Source organism: Phyllostomus discolor, chromosome 3 (assembly GCF_004126475.2).
Source record: "Phyllostomus discolor isolate MPI-MPIP mPhyDis1 chromosome 3, mPhyDis1.pri.v3, whole genome shotgun sequence".
Classification (NCBI taxonomy): domain Eukaryota; kingdom Metazoa; phylum Chordata; class Mammalia; order Chiroptera; family Phyllostomidae; genus Phyllostomus; species Phyllostomus discolor.
The window spans coordinates 34,483,020-34,503,251 of record NC_040905.2 but is presented as its reverse complement, the minus strand read 5'-3'; the positions used below and the strand labels follow the sequence as shown (position 1 = coordinate 34,503,251).

Genomic DNA, 20,232 nt, shown 5'->3' with positions numbered 1-20,232 from the left:
GCTCTGGGCCTTGTTTTGTTCCTGCACACGAAGGGGTAGCGGCGGTGTCCACAGCCAAGGTAGCTGCTGGGACCACACAGGTCCCCGTACATAACAGAGCACTGGGAAGGGCATTGGTGTCTGCTACACTTGTGAGAGGCATCCCTACCACCAGCCCTGCTGCCAGAGGTGTTTCACCTCTTGTCACATATACCCCACCTGAAGTATATGTGACAAGAGCTCTGTTACCACGTCCATCTCCTGAAGACCCCTGGCTCAGGGAGGTGGGTAGTGATGAGTAATGAGTCTCTCATTCCTAGGATGATACAAACACCAGGCATGGCCAGCTGAGCCCTGATGCCCTCCCTCTCCACAGTCCCCTCCTGTATGTCACAGTGGCTCTGGGGCGCCTCATTTACACAGTGTTGACTCCACCCCTAAGGGACCAGTAGATTGGTGGGCATGGCCGGGGGCAGTGGCTCCCTCACTGAGGGGTTCACTGACGCTGCGCAGAGCTCACAGGGCCACTGGTGGACCCTGTGAGGATGTGGACATGGCTCGATTCCAGCCCCAGGTGGCGAAGCTTTCAACTGACTCCCCACCATTGCTTGCGCAGGGCCTGCATCCAGAGAAACGCACTTTGGTCTGCCTTGCTGTGCTGTCACCAGCGTCACCCTGTGAATTCTTTAGCCGTAACTGCAGGATCTCAGCGTAGGCTTCGGCTGGGCGGTCAAGGCAGGGGTCCTGTGGGGCAGGCAGCCTTGATTCCAGGTCTGAACATGTCTCGAAGCTTGATTATTTCCCGCCAAAGTTAGAAATAAAAAAAAAAAGTTTTGCCTTTTATTATATTGTTTCCAAATGCCATTAAATTGACTCTTAATTTATGCAAAATACTTCATAAAATATTAGAACAGCTTTCTGCTACTGTGAGCTTCTTATACAAAATGCTTTCCTAAGTCAGGAGCCAGATTCTTCCTGTCACCACCCTGTGGTTCGTCTTCAAGTCCAGCATGTTCGGTGATGAACATGTGGGTTAACACATACATTGCAGTTGCCATCGACACTTATTGATTGAAGAAGTCATCTGTTGTCTCAAAGGTCAGCAGCTGGGGCAGGCTGTCCCCCCGTGAGCCGGGTGCCGGCTGGAGCTCGTTGATCGGAGCACGTGTGTGGGTCACAGATGCACACCCACTTTGCACCAAGAAGTGAAGGTGGTGACCCCTGGGATGAAGGTTAAAGAAACGCTTTTAGTCTGAACTCCATAAATTATGGGTTAGAGCTAAACTAGTGACTGCTTTTACTTGATCAAAGTTGTGTTTTTGTCCATTTGGATAATTGTTACATTATTCTCTCCTCTTCTTACATTTTCCCACCATTTGTGTTTCTTGACTTGGCTTCGTCAGCCTCAAAGTCTAGGAGGTTGAAGAAGACACAGGGCGATGAGACACGCCACACTGATTATGACGGCACAGACCCTGTCTCCTCACACTGAAAAACAGTCCCATGTAATGTCTCCAAATGTGCCTTAGCCAGAAATTCCTTATCCAGCTTTATCATGCCCTCCTCCGAGTTAGTCTGTCCCCTGTTTTGGTGGAGCCACCGATCCATAGCTTGCATGTGAATTCCGCACATCCCTCTCGTGACAGCGATGAACGAACGGGGCACCCAGGGGGACCTGTGGGTGGTTCACCACCTTCCAGGGTTCTGTAAAGCACTGGGGTTACAGACTAAAACTCGTGAGAGAACGAGATGAACCGCAGCGAGAGCCATGACCACCCAGTGCTCAGAGGTCAGCATAAGCTTTTTCTTAATCAAAACCATAGAGGGAAAAATGCCGTCCCTCTGCAACTGGATGGAAAAACACCAAATTCTCAGTAATGACGCAACCACGCAGAAAACATAAAACATTCTTTAAAGAAATTAAAGAAGACCCAGATAAATTAAGGGATACGTCAAATTCATGAATTGGAGGACCCAGTCTTATTATAAAGATGTCAGATCAAGTTATAGAATTAAGGACATTACCACCAAAAAATCAGCAGCTTCCCTGGAAATTGACAAGCTAATTGGAAGTGTGGAGAGCTAAGGGATCTGAGCGGAGGGAGGGGGTGGGGGTGGGGGTGACTCTGGGGGACGTATGATCCTGCACACAAGGCTTCCTGCAAAGCCCAGCAGTTAAGACAGTGTGGCCTCAGCACAAGGACAAATAGACCCACGGGAGAACGGGAAGTCAGAGAAGACGTGTGTGCGTGGATGGGGTGTACGGTAAAGGCAGCACTCACTGCCCACGATGGGGACACAGTGGTCTTGCCGATAAATAGAGCTGGGCGAACTGGATCCACTGCCAGAAAAACGAATCTTGGCTCCTGCCTCAGACCATACCCAGTAAATACCAGGTAGGTGGTAGACGTTTCTAGAAGAAAACGAAGGGCAGAGTTAGGATATCTGTACAAGGAAGGACTTCTTAGGACGAAACCCCATCTCTGAGAAAAGATTGCTGAATTAAACTGAGCTGGATCCACGGGGAGAGCAGGAAGGCGGGCCAGGGAGTGGAAACGTTTGCCATGGAGCACACCCAGCAGAGCCCTCGTGTCCAGAACAGACACAGAACACTGACGACTCCGCACGCTATTCCATGGAAAACGGAGAAAAACACACAAATGGGCAACATGCACGCACACACATGACACATGCACACACACATCTGAAGACCAATAAATACACGAGATGCTCAAGTTCCTTCGAGTTTACGACGTGCAAATTGAAACCACACGAAGAAACCCTGACACGTTCGCCACAGTGGCTCGAAAAAGAAAGGCTGAAGGGCCGGCTGTTGGCCAGAATGTAAAACAACTGAGCTTTCACACTCGCCACAACGGGAGTGTGTGTGTATACACTCACTTTGGAAAGCCGTTTGGCGTTAGATACTGACGCTGAACCTCGGCCACCGAGACCACGTAATTCCACTCCTGGGTGTGCCCTCGCAGACCCGGCAGTGTCAAGTGTACGGCCCGGACGGGAAACGGCCCAGATGGCCGTCAGCAGGGAGGGGATTGGCCAGAGGTGGGGTGTCCATGCAGTGACACCCGTACAACACTGGGAATGGAAACTGCCCTGCACACAACTTGGGGCAATGGACGCGCACCAGAGAGCACGGAGCCCTGTTTGTGTACAGAACCAGTGACGTCAGCGCGGTGACCGCCTCGAGGAGGAGGGAGAGAGGGGAGGGGAGGGGCCTCTGAGGCACTGTTGGTATCCTGTTTCCCGACTGGGGGGTGGTCACACCGGGAACTCATCAAGCTGTATATTTATGATTCGGGCACTTTTTGGCCTATATGTTATGCTTGAGTTATGAAAGTTTATTAGGAAAACATCCCTGGAGGGAGTGTACTTGTGATCATAGAGCTTCCAGGTAAGGTGAGAGCCATCAGGTGAGCTGGAAGCCACCAGGTGAGACAGGAACCTTCGGGTGCGCTGGGAGCTACCAGATGAGGTGGAGCCAGCAGGTCTGGAGCTGGAGGGAGAGCCTGTGCATCCCTTTCCACCAGGAGCTGGTCTCTGCCGGTTGGGTTCATGTTCATGTCCAGAACCCCTGACCCTGGACAATACAGACCAGGGACAATACCATCCTGACCTCTGTGTCCACTTCTTTCTGTATAAATATAGTCTCTTTGGACTATAGGGTGTGCAGAGGGTCGGAGTCCAGCCTTTGGATTATGATCACGTTTCTGTTCTGCCTTCCTGAGGTGGTATCTGGTTTGACATTTGGGGCATCCCAGCCAGCCTTAGCCAGAGTTGCAGTTGAGAGAAGGTAGCGGGAGACGTGTGCAGGCCCTTGTCATTTATGTCTGCGCTCTGAGAATGTTTTCACTGACAATAGCAACAGCCTTTGTGGCCTGTGGTTGTGGACCTGGTGCCCCAGACAGTGACTTCCCAGTGTGGACCGGGCACCCGGGAGGGTCAGCCTCTGTGTGCAGGGCCCAAGCAGAGGAGAGGACAGAGGAAGAGAAAGGAGGCTGTGGACCAGTGGGTCCCTGTGGAATGCTGGAAGGGGCTGAACGTGGCCTGGAGGTGCCAAGAAAAGGAAGTCAGTGGCCGGGAGGCACTGGTGGCTCCTACCTCACCTCCCAGGGGTGATTTCCTGACAAACTTTCGTGATTTGTATATAACATACAGTCTTCGAAGTGCCCTAATAATACAGCTTGATGAGTTCCTCCAAGTCACTGAGGGTCAGAATCAGTTTAGAAAAGTGGGCATCTTGGCCCCAGAAGACATTTGGTCTCTGGGCCTCCTGCTCTGCCCCTGAAGGTGCCACATGGCAGGTGGGCGGGGGCCAGGAGGGCTCTGCATTCTGGGTCGTGTGGCCCACCCTCCCAGGAAGGGAATGGCCCCCAGGCCAAGCTCTGGTCTTTCCTGTGGACTTTCTCTTCACGGACTTGATTTGCTCTTGACAGACGGATGAGGCGTTTGTGCAGGTGGTGATCACCAGGCACCATGTGGAAACTCCTGCAGGGTAAGGCTCAAATAACTGTTGCAATGTTTCAGACGGATGTGATGCACCAAAACATTTATGACTACATCCACGTGGACGACCGCCAGGACTTCTGCCGGCAGCTGCACTGGGCCATGGACCCTCCGCAGGTGGTGTGTGGGCAGCCCCTGCACTCGGAGACAGGTGGGTCTCAGTGAGACTGGGAGCCCTTCAACATGGACGCTGCCCAAGAAACTGCCCACCTAGCTTCCATCTCTGCTCCTGCACATTGAATGTGGTGCCTCCCCGCTTCAGCACCAGTCTTGCCTCCTCCATTTAGCCCCACGGGGCTCGTGGGCTCCTGAGCGTGATGGCACCTCTGGCCACTTCTCTGTGCTCTGCCTGGGCCTGAGAACCCCTCGCCAAAAAGCCGCCGTAGGCTTGTCTTCTCCCTGAGACACAGCCCTCCAGGAAATTCCTTTGGCCCATGTTAGATTTACCTTAAAAAAAAAAACAACCCAAAAGATTGTTGTCTGCTCACAGATGGTGCCCCTTGTAGGCAGAACCGCCTGAGAAGCCCCACCAGACCAAGGCCCCTGTCCACTCAGGATGCGCTTGGCAGGCGTCCAGCTGCTACAGAGCAGACTGGCGCTCGGGAGACAGCACACTCGGTTGTCAGGAGACAGGCTGCCATCCACCGGGGGCCCAGCAGGGGAGAGCGAGTCCCGGTCCTCTCACACATCCCCCCAGAAGTTGTAAATGATTCAAGAGAAGTTTCCAACATGACTTCACGCAACAGCATAATTACCGCATAAAGCGGAGTAGGGGAAGCAAACCCTGGTGCTGATGCGCCGTCCTGTTTTGTAAAGCTCCAAACAGACAGAGAAAAAACAGCCAATGGTGTCATGTGTGTGGTTGTACTGAAGTGACGTTTTTAAGGGCAAAGGACCGAGAGCACTTTGTCAGAGCAGCTGTCTCTACGTGGTCATGGGGATGGGCGGGAGCATGGGGGACATGCGAGCTGTGCCCTCCAGGGCGTGTGTCTCAGGGCGACCGCTGGCTGTTACGTGCGTGCCCTGGCTCATCAGTGTGTTTTTTGGTTTCTCTCGGTCACTGCCTTCCTGGCTCTCGCCACTGCCTGCACCCGCCCGGGCAGGAGAGGATGCTGTCCTGGGGAGGCTGCTCAGGGCCCAGGAGGGGGCCACGGGCCCCTCCGAGTACTCGGCCTTCCTGACTCGCTGCTTCATCTGCCGCGTGCGCTGCCTGCTGGACAGCACCTCGGGCTTCCTGGTGAGTGAGCGTGATGTCCGGGTGTGTTGCTTCTGGTTGCAGAAGGGACAGAGAGGGAGGGAGGGGCTGGGGGCTAGACCACACATGGTTCTCAGCGGGACCGAGTGACAATGGGTGGCTGAGTGCGAGTGAACATGTGACAGCTGCTACAGATTGATGGCATGACACAGCTGGAATGTTAAAAACCTGCGGTAGGTTTTACAATGCACTGGGTTTGTATTTGTGTTTAATTGTACTGTTATGTCAAGTCCATTTTAAAAAATTTTCTCAGTGCACACCACAAGAACCTGAGGTGACGTTCCTGCCAGGCTTTTAGGTGTAATCTCTTCTGTTGCAAATAGATCACTTGGGTTCCCACGTCTCACGGGTGACCATTTCCTCTTCCTCACTGAAGGGGCCAGGGGAAGGGAAGAGGCGGCCTCGCAGGGGCACAACAGAGCAGAGCCCCCAGCCCATGCCAGGCCTCTGCCGCCACCCTTCCCCCGCTGGGTCCCTACACTCTCCTCTGGGTCACAGCCTCCCAAGGTCCCCGTGCCCCCACCCTTGGGTAGCAACTCAACACCGAGGCCCTCCGACCCCAGGGTCCTTCACCATCGGTGCTGTAGGGCAGGCCTCTTGGGCTCAGCTTCCAGCCCCCGCTGCCCGACCACTGCACACACCTCCCCAGACCCACCTGGACTGCGCACCCTGGAGGGATTCGTCTGCCCACCCCAGACTTGGGGCCTCTATCCTGGGGTCTATGTCCCCACCTGGACTACGGGCTCTTGGAGAGCCCATCTCCCCACCTGGGCTGTGGCCCTGGGAGGGACGAACCCTGTTGTTTGGTGTTTGGTGTTTGACAAAGCCCCTGAGTGTTGGGCCGGGTTGGGCTGGTGACTTCTGGCAGGTACTCAGTGTGCGTGCGTGTAGGGAGGGAAGGCAGGCTGCCTGTGGATCATCCTCTAAGTGGCTCTGCAAGAGGGAGCAGTCCTTGCAGACCCGTCCTCAGGCGCCACCTACTGGTTGGTCACATCGGTGCCTGTCTCACTGTTCCTATTTTGTGCCCCCTTTTTCATCTCAGGGCCCTTTGAGCACCCCCAACCCCCAGGCCCAGACCTTGGGGAAATGCACACCCAAACCATCCCACACTGGAGCTGCCCATCAGTCCTGGGCTGAGGGGGCAAACCCCCTGAGGACTCGAGGCCCTTGGCATCAGTGGCCTGGGTCGCCCAACGCCAGTCCCCTCCAGGCTGGGCGCAGTGCAGAGGAGCCTCGCCGGCTCCAGAGGCTGCAGTTTCATTAACCTTTTCCTGTTGGTTGGTTCTTTTGTTTCTGTGTTAACAGTTGTTTTTTTCTTAAGAAAAACATTATTTGTATGTAATACAAATTCAGGCACCTCAGAACAGTAGAGAATGAAAAAACGTTCCTCCACTGCATCTACCCAGGCCCCTTCTCCAGACGTCACTGCTCCAACTACACCCCTTCCTGAGGTGTTGCCCCGGCATCTTGCTCCCCTTCCCATCCCCATACCCCTTCTTCTCTGCTCCACCCTGACCAGTGAGGAAGCTGAGCCGCCCCCGCCACCGTGCCTGGGAGATGGTCACCAGGTCTCGGGCATCCCCTCCAGTCCCTGTGTCTGGTGATCTCCTGAGACCAGTGTGTGCTTCTTCCTGAGCCTCGCCTGGCTGACCCCTCTCCAAACGGGGGTTCCCACCAGAGATGCTGTGCTTCCGGCCCCACATCACCTGCCTCAGGCTTTGTGTCTGCCCAGAGTGACTGCAGCTTAGCGAGGCACGCCTGGCTGCCTATGGGCAACCTTATTGTTTATGGCAATAGTTTGGCTTCAGCCACCGGGCAGTGAATTGACAGCTTCATGGCCCCTGCATTTTGTTCTCCTGATTCAAGGGGACCATGAAGAAGGTGGCTGGTGGGTGACAGTGGGAATGTCTCTTGAACCAGCTCCGAGGACCCCTGCCCAGCCCCTCAGGAGCATCTGGAAGGCCCATTTGCTTCTGTAGGCCCCCCAGCTTCCACCAGGTCCCTTTGTTCATAAAAAAAAAACAAAAAACAGAACTGTTAATTTGCACCACAATCCCGACATACACACAATCTCCCATCTTGTTTTTAGGCAACTGGTTGTCCATAAAGTCTTTTATTCTGGTATTTTATTCTAAATTTTGTCAGAAACCAAGGTGGTCTTACTGTTGCTACAATACAGATATTGTACATTTTACTATACCGTCAAGCAGAGATTGAAATATAGGTTTAAAATGAAACTGTAAAAGCACTGAGGAAACCAGCAAAATAAGTTAGTTTGAGAATAAGCGTCTGGTTGTATTTTACCCTTAAGTCCGTTGCTGCGCAATGGAAAGTGCTCTGGCACAGCGAGAACAAGTGCGCGGACGCACTGCGCATGCGTGAACTCAGGCTCTTCCCATCTCTGCCCTTGAGGGTGCGGACTGCTGAATCACAGACTGGGCGAGGTGGTGTTGCAGGCTCCTTGTTCAAGTTTCAGGAGTCCAGCTGACATTAGATTGGTAGCTTGTCATCAACCATGGTAGAAATATTTATACAAAAAAATTGGCAGACAATGCAAATCAGATCTTTTTCTATGGAGAGCCTGATGTTAAACATATCCCAGCATATCACTGCCTTGAATCCTCTATATCAGGTTTGTGACTGGCATATACTAGGTGCTTTGTAGGTGTTTGTGCATTCAGTAACTTCATGGACAAATGGAGAAATGGACAGATGGAGGTATGGGTGGATGGAAGGATAAATGGATGATGGGAAGGGAAGGGAAGGGAAGGGAAGGGAAGGGAAGGGAAGGGAGCCATATTGTAGGGTGGTTCCTATATAATCAAGGGCAGAAGGCACTTGGTAACTAACTCAATTATAGATCAGCTTTTCTATGATATAGGGATCTTTATTTTAATTTATCACAAAATGTTAAGTTACACTTGGCTTTTAAACTTACACTATGTACTGTAGGTAAACAAAGTCAGGCTGTCCCTGAATGTGGTCATCACAAGTGAAGGAGTGATCATTTGGAAGTGGAGGGGTAAAGCTGGAACAGTTCTCAGAGATGGTCCACTGCGGCGAACCATACTGGGGTCAGTGTCGGCCCAAGCTGATGCATGTTCATGCTCGCAGGTGACCCACGAGCACACATCTGTCTGCTGAAGGCTGATACAGAGACTGCAGAGGAACCTCGGGTCATTCCGAAGGCCTTGGGATAGATAGTGCCTGTGCCAAGGAGGCCAAGCATGGAGAAATGTCAGTTCGAGTCTCCTTGGTGACTTAGGACAAGCTTTTTGTCTGTGTTTCTTTCCCAGAGCATATCATTTCCATGTCTTTTGACCATGTTGCTAATTGCTCTGTGAACATGTTTCTGTCTTTAAAAACCAGACAATGCAGTTTCAAGGAAAACTAAAATTCCTGTTTGGACAGAAGAGGAAGGCACCGTCGGGCACCGTCCTGTCCCCTCGGCTCTCACTGTTCTGCGTTGTGGTACCCGTCCTCCTGCCTGCTGTGGCAGAGATGAAAATGAAGGGCGCATTCTTGAGGGCAAAGCACAGGACAGACATCCCAGCCACAATGGACACAAAGTAAGTAAGAAACCCTCAGCAGCTGCGCTCTAAGCTGTGGCTGGTGCTTAGAGCCAAGTGCCTGACACGGAGCACTTTCTGCTACTCTTTCTTTATTTCCACCAACAATAAAATGAGAAACTTCGTGTCCTTTAAGCTAGCACATTATGGAAGCAGCCATTAGCAAAAACGAAATGCCGCTCTGGCCAGCGTGGTTTAGTTGGTTGGAGCGTCATCTCATAACCGAAAGGTTGCAGGTTCCACCCCCAGTCCAGGCATGTATTGGAGGCAACCAATAGATGCTTCTCTCTTGCATCGATGTTTTTCTCTCTCTAGAAGCAATTAAAAAAATGTCCTCGGCTGAGGATAAAGAAAAAAGATGCCTTTGTGAACTGTGGCAGCCAACCGGCCTACGCCTCTTCCTCCCTAAATCCTCCAGCTACAGCCCAGACCCAGGAGGCTTCTCTCTCAAGCCTGCAGTGGGGGCCACTGACTTCATGGCACAAGTCCCACCTTGCTCCTGCTGGTCTCACATGTCTGTGCCGAAGGTGGCTTCTAGGGGTACAGGCACCTGTGAGCCTGGGGCCACCCTCTGGGTCCCTGGCAGGTGCCAGCATGCTAAGACAGCAGCTTTGTGGAGCAGTTTTAAATGAAATATACATGCCTCTTTAATTTTAAAGATACAAAATGTCATGAAATATAGAGGAGGAGAAACGCAATACCCAAGGAAACCAACTGTACACCTAAGTGATAAAGCAAGATGAATCAGGAAGGTGTGCCAAAGTGCAGAGGTTATTTATTGCCCAGAGGCCAACTCACGTGTGCAGAGCCCGCTGCAAAGCTCTCATCCACCTGGTGGGGGCTGAGCCTGTCCACACCTGCTTCCTTACCACCCAGACTAACACACCCCTCTTTATTTTCATTTAGTCTCTTCGAGTTTTTTGTGTTTTTAAGCTGCTGGGGTTTGATAATCATAATTGAAACTCAGGCAATGAGTCTTCTCTCTTCTAAACCTGTTTTTCCAGCCCTACAAACAAGAGAGGAAAATTCTACCTTTCCTAGCGCCTGGCAGAGGTCTGTGTGCAAGGTGGGCTCCTGCCGCCCCCTGGTGACCATGCAGGGAAGCACAGGCTCGCTGCACTGCTGCTGTAGCTGGCGTGTGGAGGTGGCAGGTGTGGTGTGGCCCTAAGGGATACGAAGGTGGCACACATGATGACAGCTGAGTCAATCCTAGACATCATACTGTACGGAATATCATTAAACTCAGAAGAGGGAAGACAGAGGCCCTAGGAGAATGTTGATTCCACTCAACATTTTAAGAGAGGAGCAGACAACTTCCTCGGCTTCCTGGTTTGGGAATTCCCAGATGCTCTGCATGGATTTCCTAAGCCCGGGTTCAGTTCACACCTCACGTTCGCTCCCCTCTGAGCTCAGAAACCACAGAAGGTGCAAACCCAGAGAATCAGGGGCCCCGAGGGCTGCTCCGGACGTGTGCCGTTGTCCCTGCAGACAGCTGATCAAGTCTTCCACAACTTTCCGGATGGCTTTGTGACACTCCTTCACGCCCAGTTGTCCATGGATCCTGTATGTGCCACTCCACCTGCTGGCTAACACTTATTTGGGCCCCAAAACCAATATTCAGGGGCTTTTGCAGTCGTTCGTGCTCATGCAGAGTGGCAGATACTTGAGTTGCCCAGTGAACATATTCCAGCCGAGGGAGATGCTTCACCCTGTCTCTGCTCTTTCCTCTTTTCTCTCCTCTTCTCCATCTCTGTCCTCCTGTCTCTGCTCTACAGAAATGGCCAGGGGATGGCCGGGCAGGGCGGGGTGGGGCGGGGCAGGGCAGGCAGCTGTGGCTCTGGGGCCAGTAGGGTGGACTGGACTTGAGTCCCGCCCCTGCCCCTGCTAGAGGAGTGGCCCCAAGCAAGTCACTGAACACTTCCAAGCCTGTCTTTTCTCTTGAAAAATATTTTTAGAAAAGAATCTAGCAGGAGGGGTTGCCCCAGACTTAGTATTCCACATAAGCTCTGTGAGGGTGTGTGTGTGTGTGTGTGCATGTACATGCCCAGGAGTGATGGCTCAGTGTTCACTAATGTAGTGTTCACAGTGACATGTGGAACATAACTAGTGTAAATAACAAGAATCGACTACGTTTTCATTCTGGTCATCCAGAATAAAACAAAAGCACTGAAAATTCATTATGTATGCAAGCTGACTTTCTGAAGCAAGTCCTCTAGCCCTTTATTGGCCTAAAAAGTGACATGAATTGGAATTTTCAGCAAATCTCTAGCTGAGAAAAGGCTTTACAATCTACGCAAAGTTAAAAAGTGTGAGTTACTGGCATGTCTCCCCCTCCAAGCTGTGATAGTAATACCTGTCTTATTGTTAACTGCTACTGTCAACACATATGATGTGCATGTCATTTTTTTTAAATTTCTGTTCTTCACAGAGCAAAAGCCACCAGGAGTCTGTGCGTGTCAGAATTGCATGGGAAACCCAATTACATAGCAGGTACTTTTAAAAGTTCACTATGTCATTCTTTTCAAGTGGGTAAAATGTGTCCGTGTCTCTTGGAGGGCCCGCCCCCCCGCCCCCCACCTCTGGAAACCATGGTGTATTCCTCAGAAATGCCATTCAGAGCGAGCGAGCAAGGCCGGGACGAAGGCGGGCTCCCGTGGGCTCTGGCCCGTGCCTTTCTGAGGAACCCCATGAATCCTGTCCATGGAGAACAAAGCTCGTCAGGTCCAGGCACCATTCAGTCCACGAGATGATGGCTTTTCCCTTCTCTGAATCCTGACAGGAAGAAACAACGGAGAAAATGGCATTTCGGTGTTCAGGGCACAGATGGATGCCTGCCGCTGGGCCCGGGTTCCAGCCAGGGCCACGTGTCTGTGCCTCCGGGGTGGCCCTGACCTCGTCCTTTACCCCGAGGGGGCTGCAGGGTAAGTGGTGCCCCTGCCCAAGGCCATATGTAGCCAAGTCACAGGTGGGTTTTAAGAAAAAAAGAGTGACTGGTGGCCTTGACCATGATGGCTAAACCTTGCTCTTAGTGGAACATGCAGATGCATACGAAACATGCCCAAACATGCTTCTCACCCTACAAGTCATTATTCTGTGTGTGGAGACTGGCTGGACACAGGGGAGGGGACTTCAGTGGAGGCTGCCAGGACCTGGTCTCTCCCTCTGCCTGTAGCCCGGACCCTGGATGGGTGACTGCCCCATCCCACACCCTCACCTTTGCTTGGAAACCCTCTGCACTCCCCCCTTCAGCCCCCGCCCCTTCCCTGACCAGTGGGTCTTCTCTTGGAAGACTGGCCTGGCTATGTGGTTACAGGGCTCCACCTCTTGCTCCCGGTCACCATCTCCCCTGTCACCACAGGTGATGCCACACCATGTAGTGACTGCAGCAGCAACATGGGCAGTGACAGGGCCTGGCACACAGAAACCACCCAGAAACCCCTCTCCCAGTGTTAGTAGCTACTGGTGTGGCTGACCAGTCCTTCACATGTGGCGTGTGCCTTACAGAGGTGCTGCTCTCTGCACCCCTACCCCATCCCGAGTCCTCAGAGTCCCGCTGGGCACCCAGGAGGTGGTGGAGGGTCAAGCACAAGAAGAGAGGGTGCTGGTGCTGGTATCACAGGGCTGCAGGCAGGTTAAGAGCAGCAGTGGAGTGTGGGCACGTGGCAGCCCTAACTTAGCACCCTCTCTTATCACCACCCTTCCTCTGTGTGACTGGCCATCTCCTCTCTGCAGGGACTGGGGAGGAGAGGAGCACAGGCGGGTGCCAGGCAGCTCCTCCGGGGCGAGGAGGAGAAGGCGGGAAATACATGCCTATGACTGCTGCTTCGAGACGCCGGGACCCATGAGGCAGCTGAACTGGGCGACAGGGAAACATGGTCAGGATGGCACCAAGCTGAAGCTGGAGCCCAGCAGGAGTGACCCCTTCTCTGTGCATGCCACGCCCCGGGGCTCCTGCCTGCCCTACCCCGGCACCCCAGGCACTGTCCCTGCCTTCAGGAACTCACCTGGCTCGCAGCAGTCCCCCAGTGCATACACCAGCCAGCCGAGCAGAGCCTTTCGCGATGGTGATCAGGGCCAAGTACACCCCCCCACCAGCTGTCCTTTCCCCCAGGGAAGCCTGGAAAACCAGTTCCCTCAGCCTGGAGTACAGTGCCTCGCAGCAGGGGGCTACTCCACCGAGGACATCAAGTTGCCAGGTGTGCCCATGCCCCTGGAGGCCCCATGCAACCCCATGTTGTCACTCAACGTGCCCATCAAGATGGAGAGTGACTCTGGGTCTGAGGACGCAGCAGATGGCTACTCTGTGTCCCCAGGCCAGGTGTGGCTGGGAACCAGTGATGTGGCCAAGAGACAGCTGGTCACTTTCCCTACCAGGATGCACTTAAAAACAGAGCCAGACTCCAAGCACCACCTGTACCCCCCACACCTGGGGCATGGCATGCTGGGGGCTCCCCCCAGGCCTGGCAGGGAGCTGGCCCCATTCCACCCTGCACACTTCGTCTGCCTGGAGCATGGCCATGGCCCTCCCGAGCCGGAGCCTCCCCCCTGCCTCTGTGTGCGGAGCCACCGGCCCCCCACCCTGGGCTGTGACTGCAGAGCTCCCGGGACCACACCCATGATCAAGCTTGAGCCCTTGGACTCCCCACCGTGGGCTGCTCACAACCAGGGTGGGGTGCCCAGAATGCTCCCCAGAAGTGCCTTGGCGACACTGGTGCCTCCCAAAGCCTCTGAATGCTCTTTTCTGCCATAGATCTAGGTGTTTGTTAAAAGTGACGTCTGTCCATGCTCCGATTCACCTGTCAGCTGGGATGAATGGCAGGGGCAGGTCGGAGCCTCTCTTCAGTGACTCTCTGCAGAGTTGCACCAGTTCAGTCCCCTGTTATATGTTACACGCAAGAGCACATTCTGTGTTTTGTAAAATATCACCGAAGTTCTTAAGTGCAAAGTGGCCTTAAGTCAGTTCCAATATGACAGTATTTCTCTCTGAGGGATTAAATTTCTTTAGGAAGCGACCACTGTGGGGCATGCAGGCCTCAGGGTGTGCACTCCATCAGGGCCTTGAGAGGTGGCAGCAGGCTCTGGCCTGACTGTCAGTCATGTCCACAGTGCATGCAGGCTGTTGAGGTGAAGTTCCTGTGGCCCCACACCTGCCTCGCAGCTCCTGGCTTGAATTCAGAGAGCCACCCCACCCTGGGGATTCCACTGCCAGCAGTAACTCAGGGCTGTAACTCTCTGAGCTGCAGGTGGCTGGTCACCCATTCGTGGAAAGAATCTGCGAAGTTCCAGGCAGAAGGCATGGTGGGCACCAGGTTTTGCAGCATGTGCTCTGTGACTCTCGGCGGAGGTAGAGGCCATACCGGAGTGGAGATTCGTAGGGCAATGTCCAGTTTCTCCCAGAAGTCTCTCTGAGGTTTGGAATGGGCCTTTGAAGACGTTTTATGCTTATCTGTATCTTGGTGCAACATGTCACATAGAGTTCCCAGACTCTGGGTTTGGAGGTAGAGGTTGCAAACGTAGGGAAAAGAAACAGGAGGTCTCGTTGTGCTGCTGTCTTGCTGACTGTCCACAGTTTTTCAAATGAGGACTCCTATCACCATCCCAGGAAGAATTGTTACAGAAAAGGCAGGCAGGTAACTTTTTTCATTGAAAATGTAATACATCCTGATTGTAGAGAATTTGGATACAAAGCATAAATCAGAAAGCAAAGGCGACCCCCAGTCTCCCCAGAGATGGCTTGTGACTGATGGCAAAGTTCCAGGGGGGACTCCAGGGCACCCCATCAGGTTGTGGAAACCGGCAACAGGCAGGAGGAGAGGTCACAGCAGGTAGGCTTTGGGGGCAAAGGACATCTGTCCTTAAAGTGGCCTCCCATTGGGCATCTAGGGAGGTGGCAGGAGCCCCTGAGTGAGCAATTGCTGTTCCACCATCTGGAAATTCTGCTCTTCCGTGTGTGGTTTTTCCTCTCTGTCATCGGTGGCTTTGGGGTATCAGTGTTCAGTTCCTGGGTTAATGCTGAAACTGGTTGGTAAGAGCCACCCTGAGGACCAGCCACGCAGAGGACCTGCTACCTGTGAGGATCAGCCACCTGTGAGGACCAGCTGCTCTGAGGACCACCTACTTCCCCTCTCACCTCATGCTGGCCCAGCATCTCCTGTCTGCCCAGTTCTCACGCCCTGCACAGCACACCTCTGCTCTCTGGGTATCTATAGATTTTATTTCAAAGACAAGAGGTGGAGTTTCGGAATCTTCTGCCTCCTTCCTGTTCAAACTGAGTGCCCACTCCTCATCGCCAGAAGCCCCTGCGCATCTCTCGGGAGTAGCCGCCTGCTCTCTGTGCTCCCACCTGGGAGAGCTCTCCCTCAGCTCCTCCTCTCACTTCATTCAACTGAGAGGGTGCAGGCCACTGCCCTTCCCCACCTTCGGATGCTGCAGAGGGCAGTACTGCACATGCGTAATGTGTAACTATGAAAATAGGGGACTAAAAAGATGGAATTCAGAGATGCCGTTGCGTGTTTGCACACTGTAGCCAGATCCCAGCGTAACTGAAGGAGAGCTGCAGGCTTGAACGTCCCGGGAGGAGAAGCCTTCCCAAACATACTCCGTGGCCCCTGCCAACGGGGCGAGGCACCTGCGGTGCCCTGTCCCGCCCGCGTCAGTGCTCGTGCTGCCCCACCCCCTCCCTCATGTTCAGGTGAACCTGTCAGTCCGCATTCTCGCTGGCCCACGTGCACCAGACCGGTCATTGTTGGGTGGACAGGGCATGCTTGTTGCTGCAGAATTCAGCATCTGGACTTCAACGCCATAGGTTTTCTGTCCTCGAGGCTGTCCCGTGCTTGGGCCCAGGTTCCTTCCTCTGCCGGGTCAGCAGCAACAAAACTTCCCTGAGTCAGTGCCTGTCCTCAAAACTGTGTGGGGACGGTGCCAACAGGAGGCAGAAGGTGCAGCGGCGGCATTCCTGCTCTGAGCTGTCCACAGCAGTGCCGATGGCCTGCTGTGTTCTTCTGTTGTCTGTGGCTTGTGCCTGGGTCGCTGGAGCAGATTACAATCAAATAGAAGATGGGGTTGGGATGGGAGGGAGGAGATACACACAAATTATATTTTATATTTTGGCAGTTTCTACTGGGAGAAAAAAGTTTCTGGTATCTAGACTGATGTTTCTGAATTTTACAAATGGATGACTATAATGTAACTTTTTGTAGTTTCCTTGGTGCCTTTGGAAGGAGCTTTCAAATGTATTTCTGATACCGTGGACTCATTACATTTGCAATATTGATGTAAAATAAATCATGGTAATAAGGGTTTATCGTAAATGGAAACATCTACTTGATTTTTTCAAATGAAGTCACTTTATTTCCTTTAAAAATGAGTGTTGGTTAGCTCACACGCTGAGACAGTTCCTTACTGTCGCAGGCACCAGGTAGTGGTAAAGGCAAAACTCAACATGGTGGGGCCCCATCACAGGGGGAGGGAGACTGATCGGCGGGGCGGGGCGCTGGCTGCAGCCTTGGGCTGCTTCCTCCCTCTGCCTGCCAGCTCCTCTCTGGCCAGTCACTGAGGTTAGGGGACTCTCCCAGGTGCCTTCAGGACACCCCAGACTTGAGTGAGAGCAGATGCCCCTGCCACATGTGTGTGGAGACCCTGTGGGTTCAGCCCGGCCTGGCCCAGGACCTTGTGATGGGTGTGTGGGAAGGGGCAAGGGCCATCAGGGCCCAGCAGAGACCCCTCCCGAGGCCCAGAGAGTGGGGGTTGTTCCCTTTGTTTGGTCAAAGAGCTCCTCCAAAACAACATGTTTCAGGTGCCCTGGACAGAGCATGGACCTGCCCCTGCCAGCAGCAGGTCACGCCCTGGCCAGGCCTCCTTTGGGGTCCTGAGACTCCTGTGTCCCTCACAGGGGAGAGCAGGCTGGCCACTCCCCATCTGCTGGGCCAAACCCAGCTGCCCCCTCCATAGTGGCCACCCATCCTCCCCCGTGCCGCCTCCCCATCTTGCCCATGTTCTTCAGCCTCATCTGTGTTGAGACCTGAGATGGAGGTCACTCACTCACACTCTGTCCCGTGACTACTCTGCTCCTGTGGGGACAGATGGGCAGGGGGGTCAATTCCAGACCCCTCAAATGCACTCTTTAGGACTGAAGACATCCCAAGAGAGCTGCCGTGACCCTCCAAAGGGGTCCTGCCACATGCATGCCTCAGTCCCCTTGTGGCAGCACCACCTCAGGTGGGGGTTCAACAACAGACACTCACATCCTGGGGACTGGACCCTGAGATCAGGGTGCCGGAGAGTGGGTGAGGGCTCAGCCAGCTCTTCACTGTGTCCTCATTGGTGGGAGGGGCCCGCTCTGTGGCATGTTTTCTGAAGGACACTCTGGGCCTAGTACCCCTCCAAAGGTCCACCTCTGGACACCATCACCTTTGCGGTGAGGTTTCAGCATACAAAGTTTGTGGGACATGGACCACAGCCATGCCCCACCAGCAGCCCTGGGGCTCATGTTCCCGCCAACACTGGGTGTTGTCAGACACTTTGGCTTTGTCCTTCGGATGGTGAATGGTAGGTAGTTGCTTTATGTGTATTTCCTTCCTTTCATCATTCAACAGTAGTTGTTAAGTCCCTGGTGAACACCAGACCCTGTGACAGGGCTGGGGACACACCAGAAATGGAAGGATACAGACATTTGTGCCGTGCTGAAGCTGATACCCATGTGTGTGCACATGTGTGCATGGGGGAAGGGAGGGAGAAGTGACCGCAGAACCACTAAGGTCTGTAATGCATCAGAAGGGGTTGGGTGCCACACAGGTGGATTAGCTGGGGTGGGACAGGGGGCGGCCCAGGTGGCAGCTGTGTGGGCAAGGCTGTGCTGGGAGGCTGTGTTTGAGCCAAGACCCGAAGTTGACTTACAGGTGCAGGTACACAAACAGCTCAGGTGGGTGGGGCTGGAGGGGCCGTGGGGTGGTATGGAAGGGAAGGCGAGGGTGGGACAAGTTCCTGTAGGGCCTGCAGGTCACAGGTAGGTCTGAGTGAGAGGGATTGGCAGGGCTTTGAGTGGGAATGACCCTGGCCTGTGGTTTGAAGGCCATGAGGACTGCAGGGTGGGAGGGGCCCTCTGGCCTCCCCGAGGTCGCTGACCAGGCCTGGGGCAGCACAGACTTGGTCTCTTCCCTGCTCTCCTGCACACTCGCCCTCACTGGGTGAACTGTGCTTGTCTTTGCTCAGGATAGTGGTGCCCCTCAGTTACAGGTCGATGTCTGCAGCTTTTTTTTTCAGTGAAGGATTTTTTTTAATCATAAAAGTTTAAGATTTTAGCCCTGGCTGGCGTAGCTCAGTGGATGAGCACAGGCTGTGAACCAAAGCGTCGCAGGTTCGATTCCCAGTCAGGGCACATGCCTGGGTTGCAGGCCATGGCCCCCAGCAACCACACGTTGATGTTTTTCTCTCTCTCTCTTTCTCCCTCCCTTCCCTCTCTAAAAATAAATAAATAAAATCTTTGAAAAAAAATAAAAAATAAAATAAAAGTTTAAGATTTTAGCATAGCAAACTGTTTCTTTATGGCTTAGGCATTCAGAATCTTAATGACTGACAGTACCTCTGACATAAAGCCCATTTTGTCTGACACCAGCTTTGTTGGCCCAACTGGCCATGTGCAAACTCCTCCCATGCTTAGCCATCCTGTGCGTGTTTTAGGTTTTTCTCATTAACAGCTATTCTGCTGTTTTAAAATCCATTTACTTGTGTTCTGATCTTTGATATAGTTGAACATAGTTCTACTTTGTGTTCTGAGTCACACACGATCCTTTGGCATTTCCTCCTTCCTACTGTCCATGCGGGTTTGCTGGGTTTCCTCTGTTCCTTTCCCCATTTGTTTGGAAATCACACCTGTGTTTCTGTCTCTTCGGTGGTTATCATGGATATACCTATTTAACAAGGTCTCAGTTGGAGCTGACCAAGATCTCTATTCCCTCAGAACTGACAAGGGTCTCAGGACGCTTCAGAACAGGCCACCTCACTTCTCTTACTCGTGCCAACATTGGAGGGGCTTCTCTAGAAATGTTCCCAGTTTGCTTCTGCCAATGGGTGTTTGAGTGAGAGCTTCTAGCCTGAGGAAGGTGTAAACCCAAGTGAAGTGCAGGCCCCTCGCTTTGAGTTCCTGGGTGCCTTCCTTAACCTCAGGATCCCAGTAACAGAAAGAAACTAGTTTTCAGGGCTGTTGTTCATTTCCCCTGGTCAACTCTTTGAGCGTCCTGACCCTATGGAGGAGGGTCAGAGTCCACGTGCTGGAGCCGTGGCCTCACCTTGGGCATTAGGACTATCTCCCCCACCCCCACTCCAGGGGGAGTTTTCACTCACCTCACTCTCCCCTCTTTGCTTTGCCACCCCGGGTCATTTCCTGTGCTTGCTTGTGAATTCTCCTGTGCATTTAAATAGGTGATTGCTATTTTTATTCAGTGTTTTATAGGAGGGATTTCAATTATTTGGTTTGCAAAAAAAGTCAAAAAAGATTTTTAATCAATATTTTGTTCTTCTAGTTTTTTTTTTTATAATGAAAGGCTTATTTATTTATTTTAAAGATTTTATTTTTTTTATTTATTTTTAGGGAGGGAAGGAAGGGAGAGAGAGAGAGAGAGAGAGACAGAGAGAGAGAGAGAGAGAGAGAGAGAGAGACATCGATGTGCGGTTGCTGGGGGTTATGGCCTGCAACCCAGGAATGTACCCTGGCTGGGAATCGAACCTGGGACACTTGGGTTCCCAGCCCGCACTCAATCCACTGAGCTACGCCAGCCAGGGCTTGTTCTTCTAGTTTTTAAGGATGAAAAAATACTTTAACAAAGTATCCCTGGCAATGGTGGGAGGCTCACACACCTCCATCTTTCTGCCCCACCCCCATGCACCCAGGTGTGTGCATGTTTGTGG

General features: G+C 52.9%; 1 protein-coding gene across 1 annotated transcript in view; it reads left to right on the top strand.

The window, feature by feature from the left end:
* Positions 1-16,218, top strand: part of AHRR (aryl-hydrocarbon receptor repressor) — an 81,870-nt gene extending 65,652 nt beyond the window's left edge. Inside the window, exons 6-11 of the mRNA XM_028523185.2 lie at positions 4,525-4,654; positions 5,607-5,740; positions 9,128-9,327; positions 11,756-11,817; positions 12,107-12,248; positions 13,060-16,218. Of these exons, the coding sequence (XP_028378986.1) occupies positions 4,525-4,654; positions 5,607-5,740; positions 9,128-9,327; positions 11,756-11,817; positions 12,107-12,248; positions 13,060-14,077 (1,686 nt within the window). The 3' untranslated portion in view covers positions 14,078-16,218. The remainder of the gene's footprint in view (positions 1-4,524; positions 4,655-5,606; positions 5,741-9,127; positions 9,328-11,755; positions 11,818-12,106; positions 12,249-13,059) is intronic.
* The last annotated feature ends 4,014 nt before the right edge of the window (positions 16,219-20,232 follow it).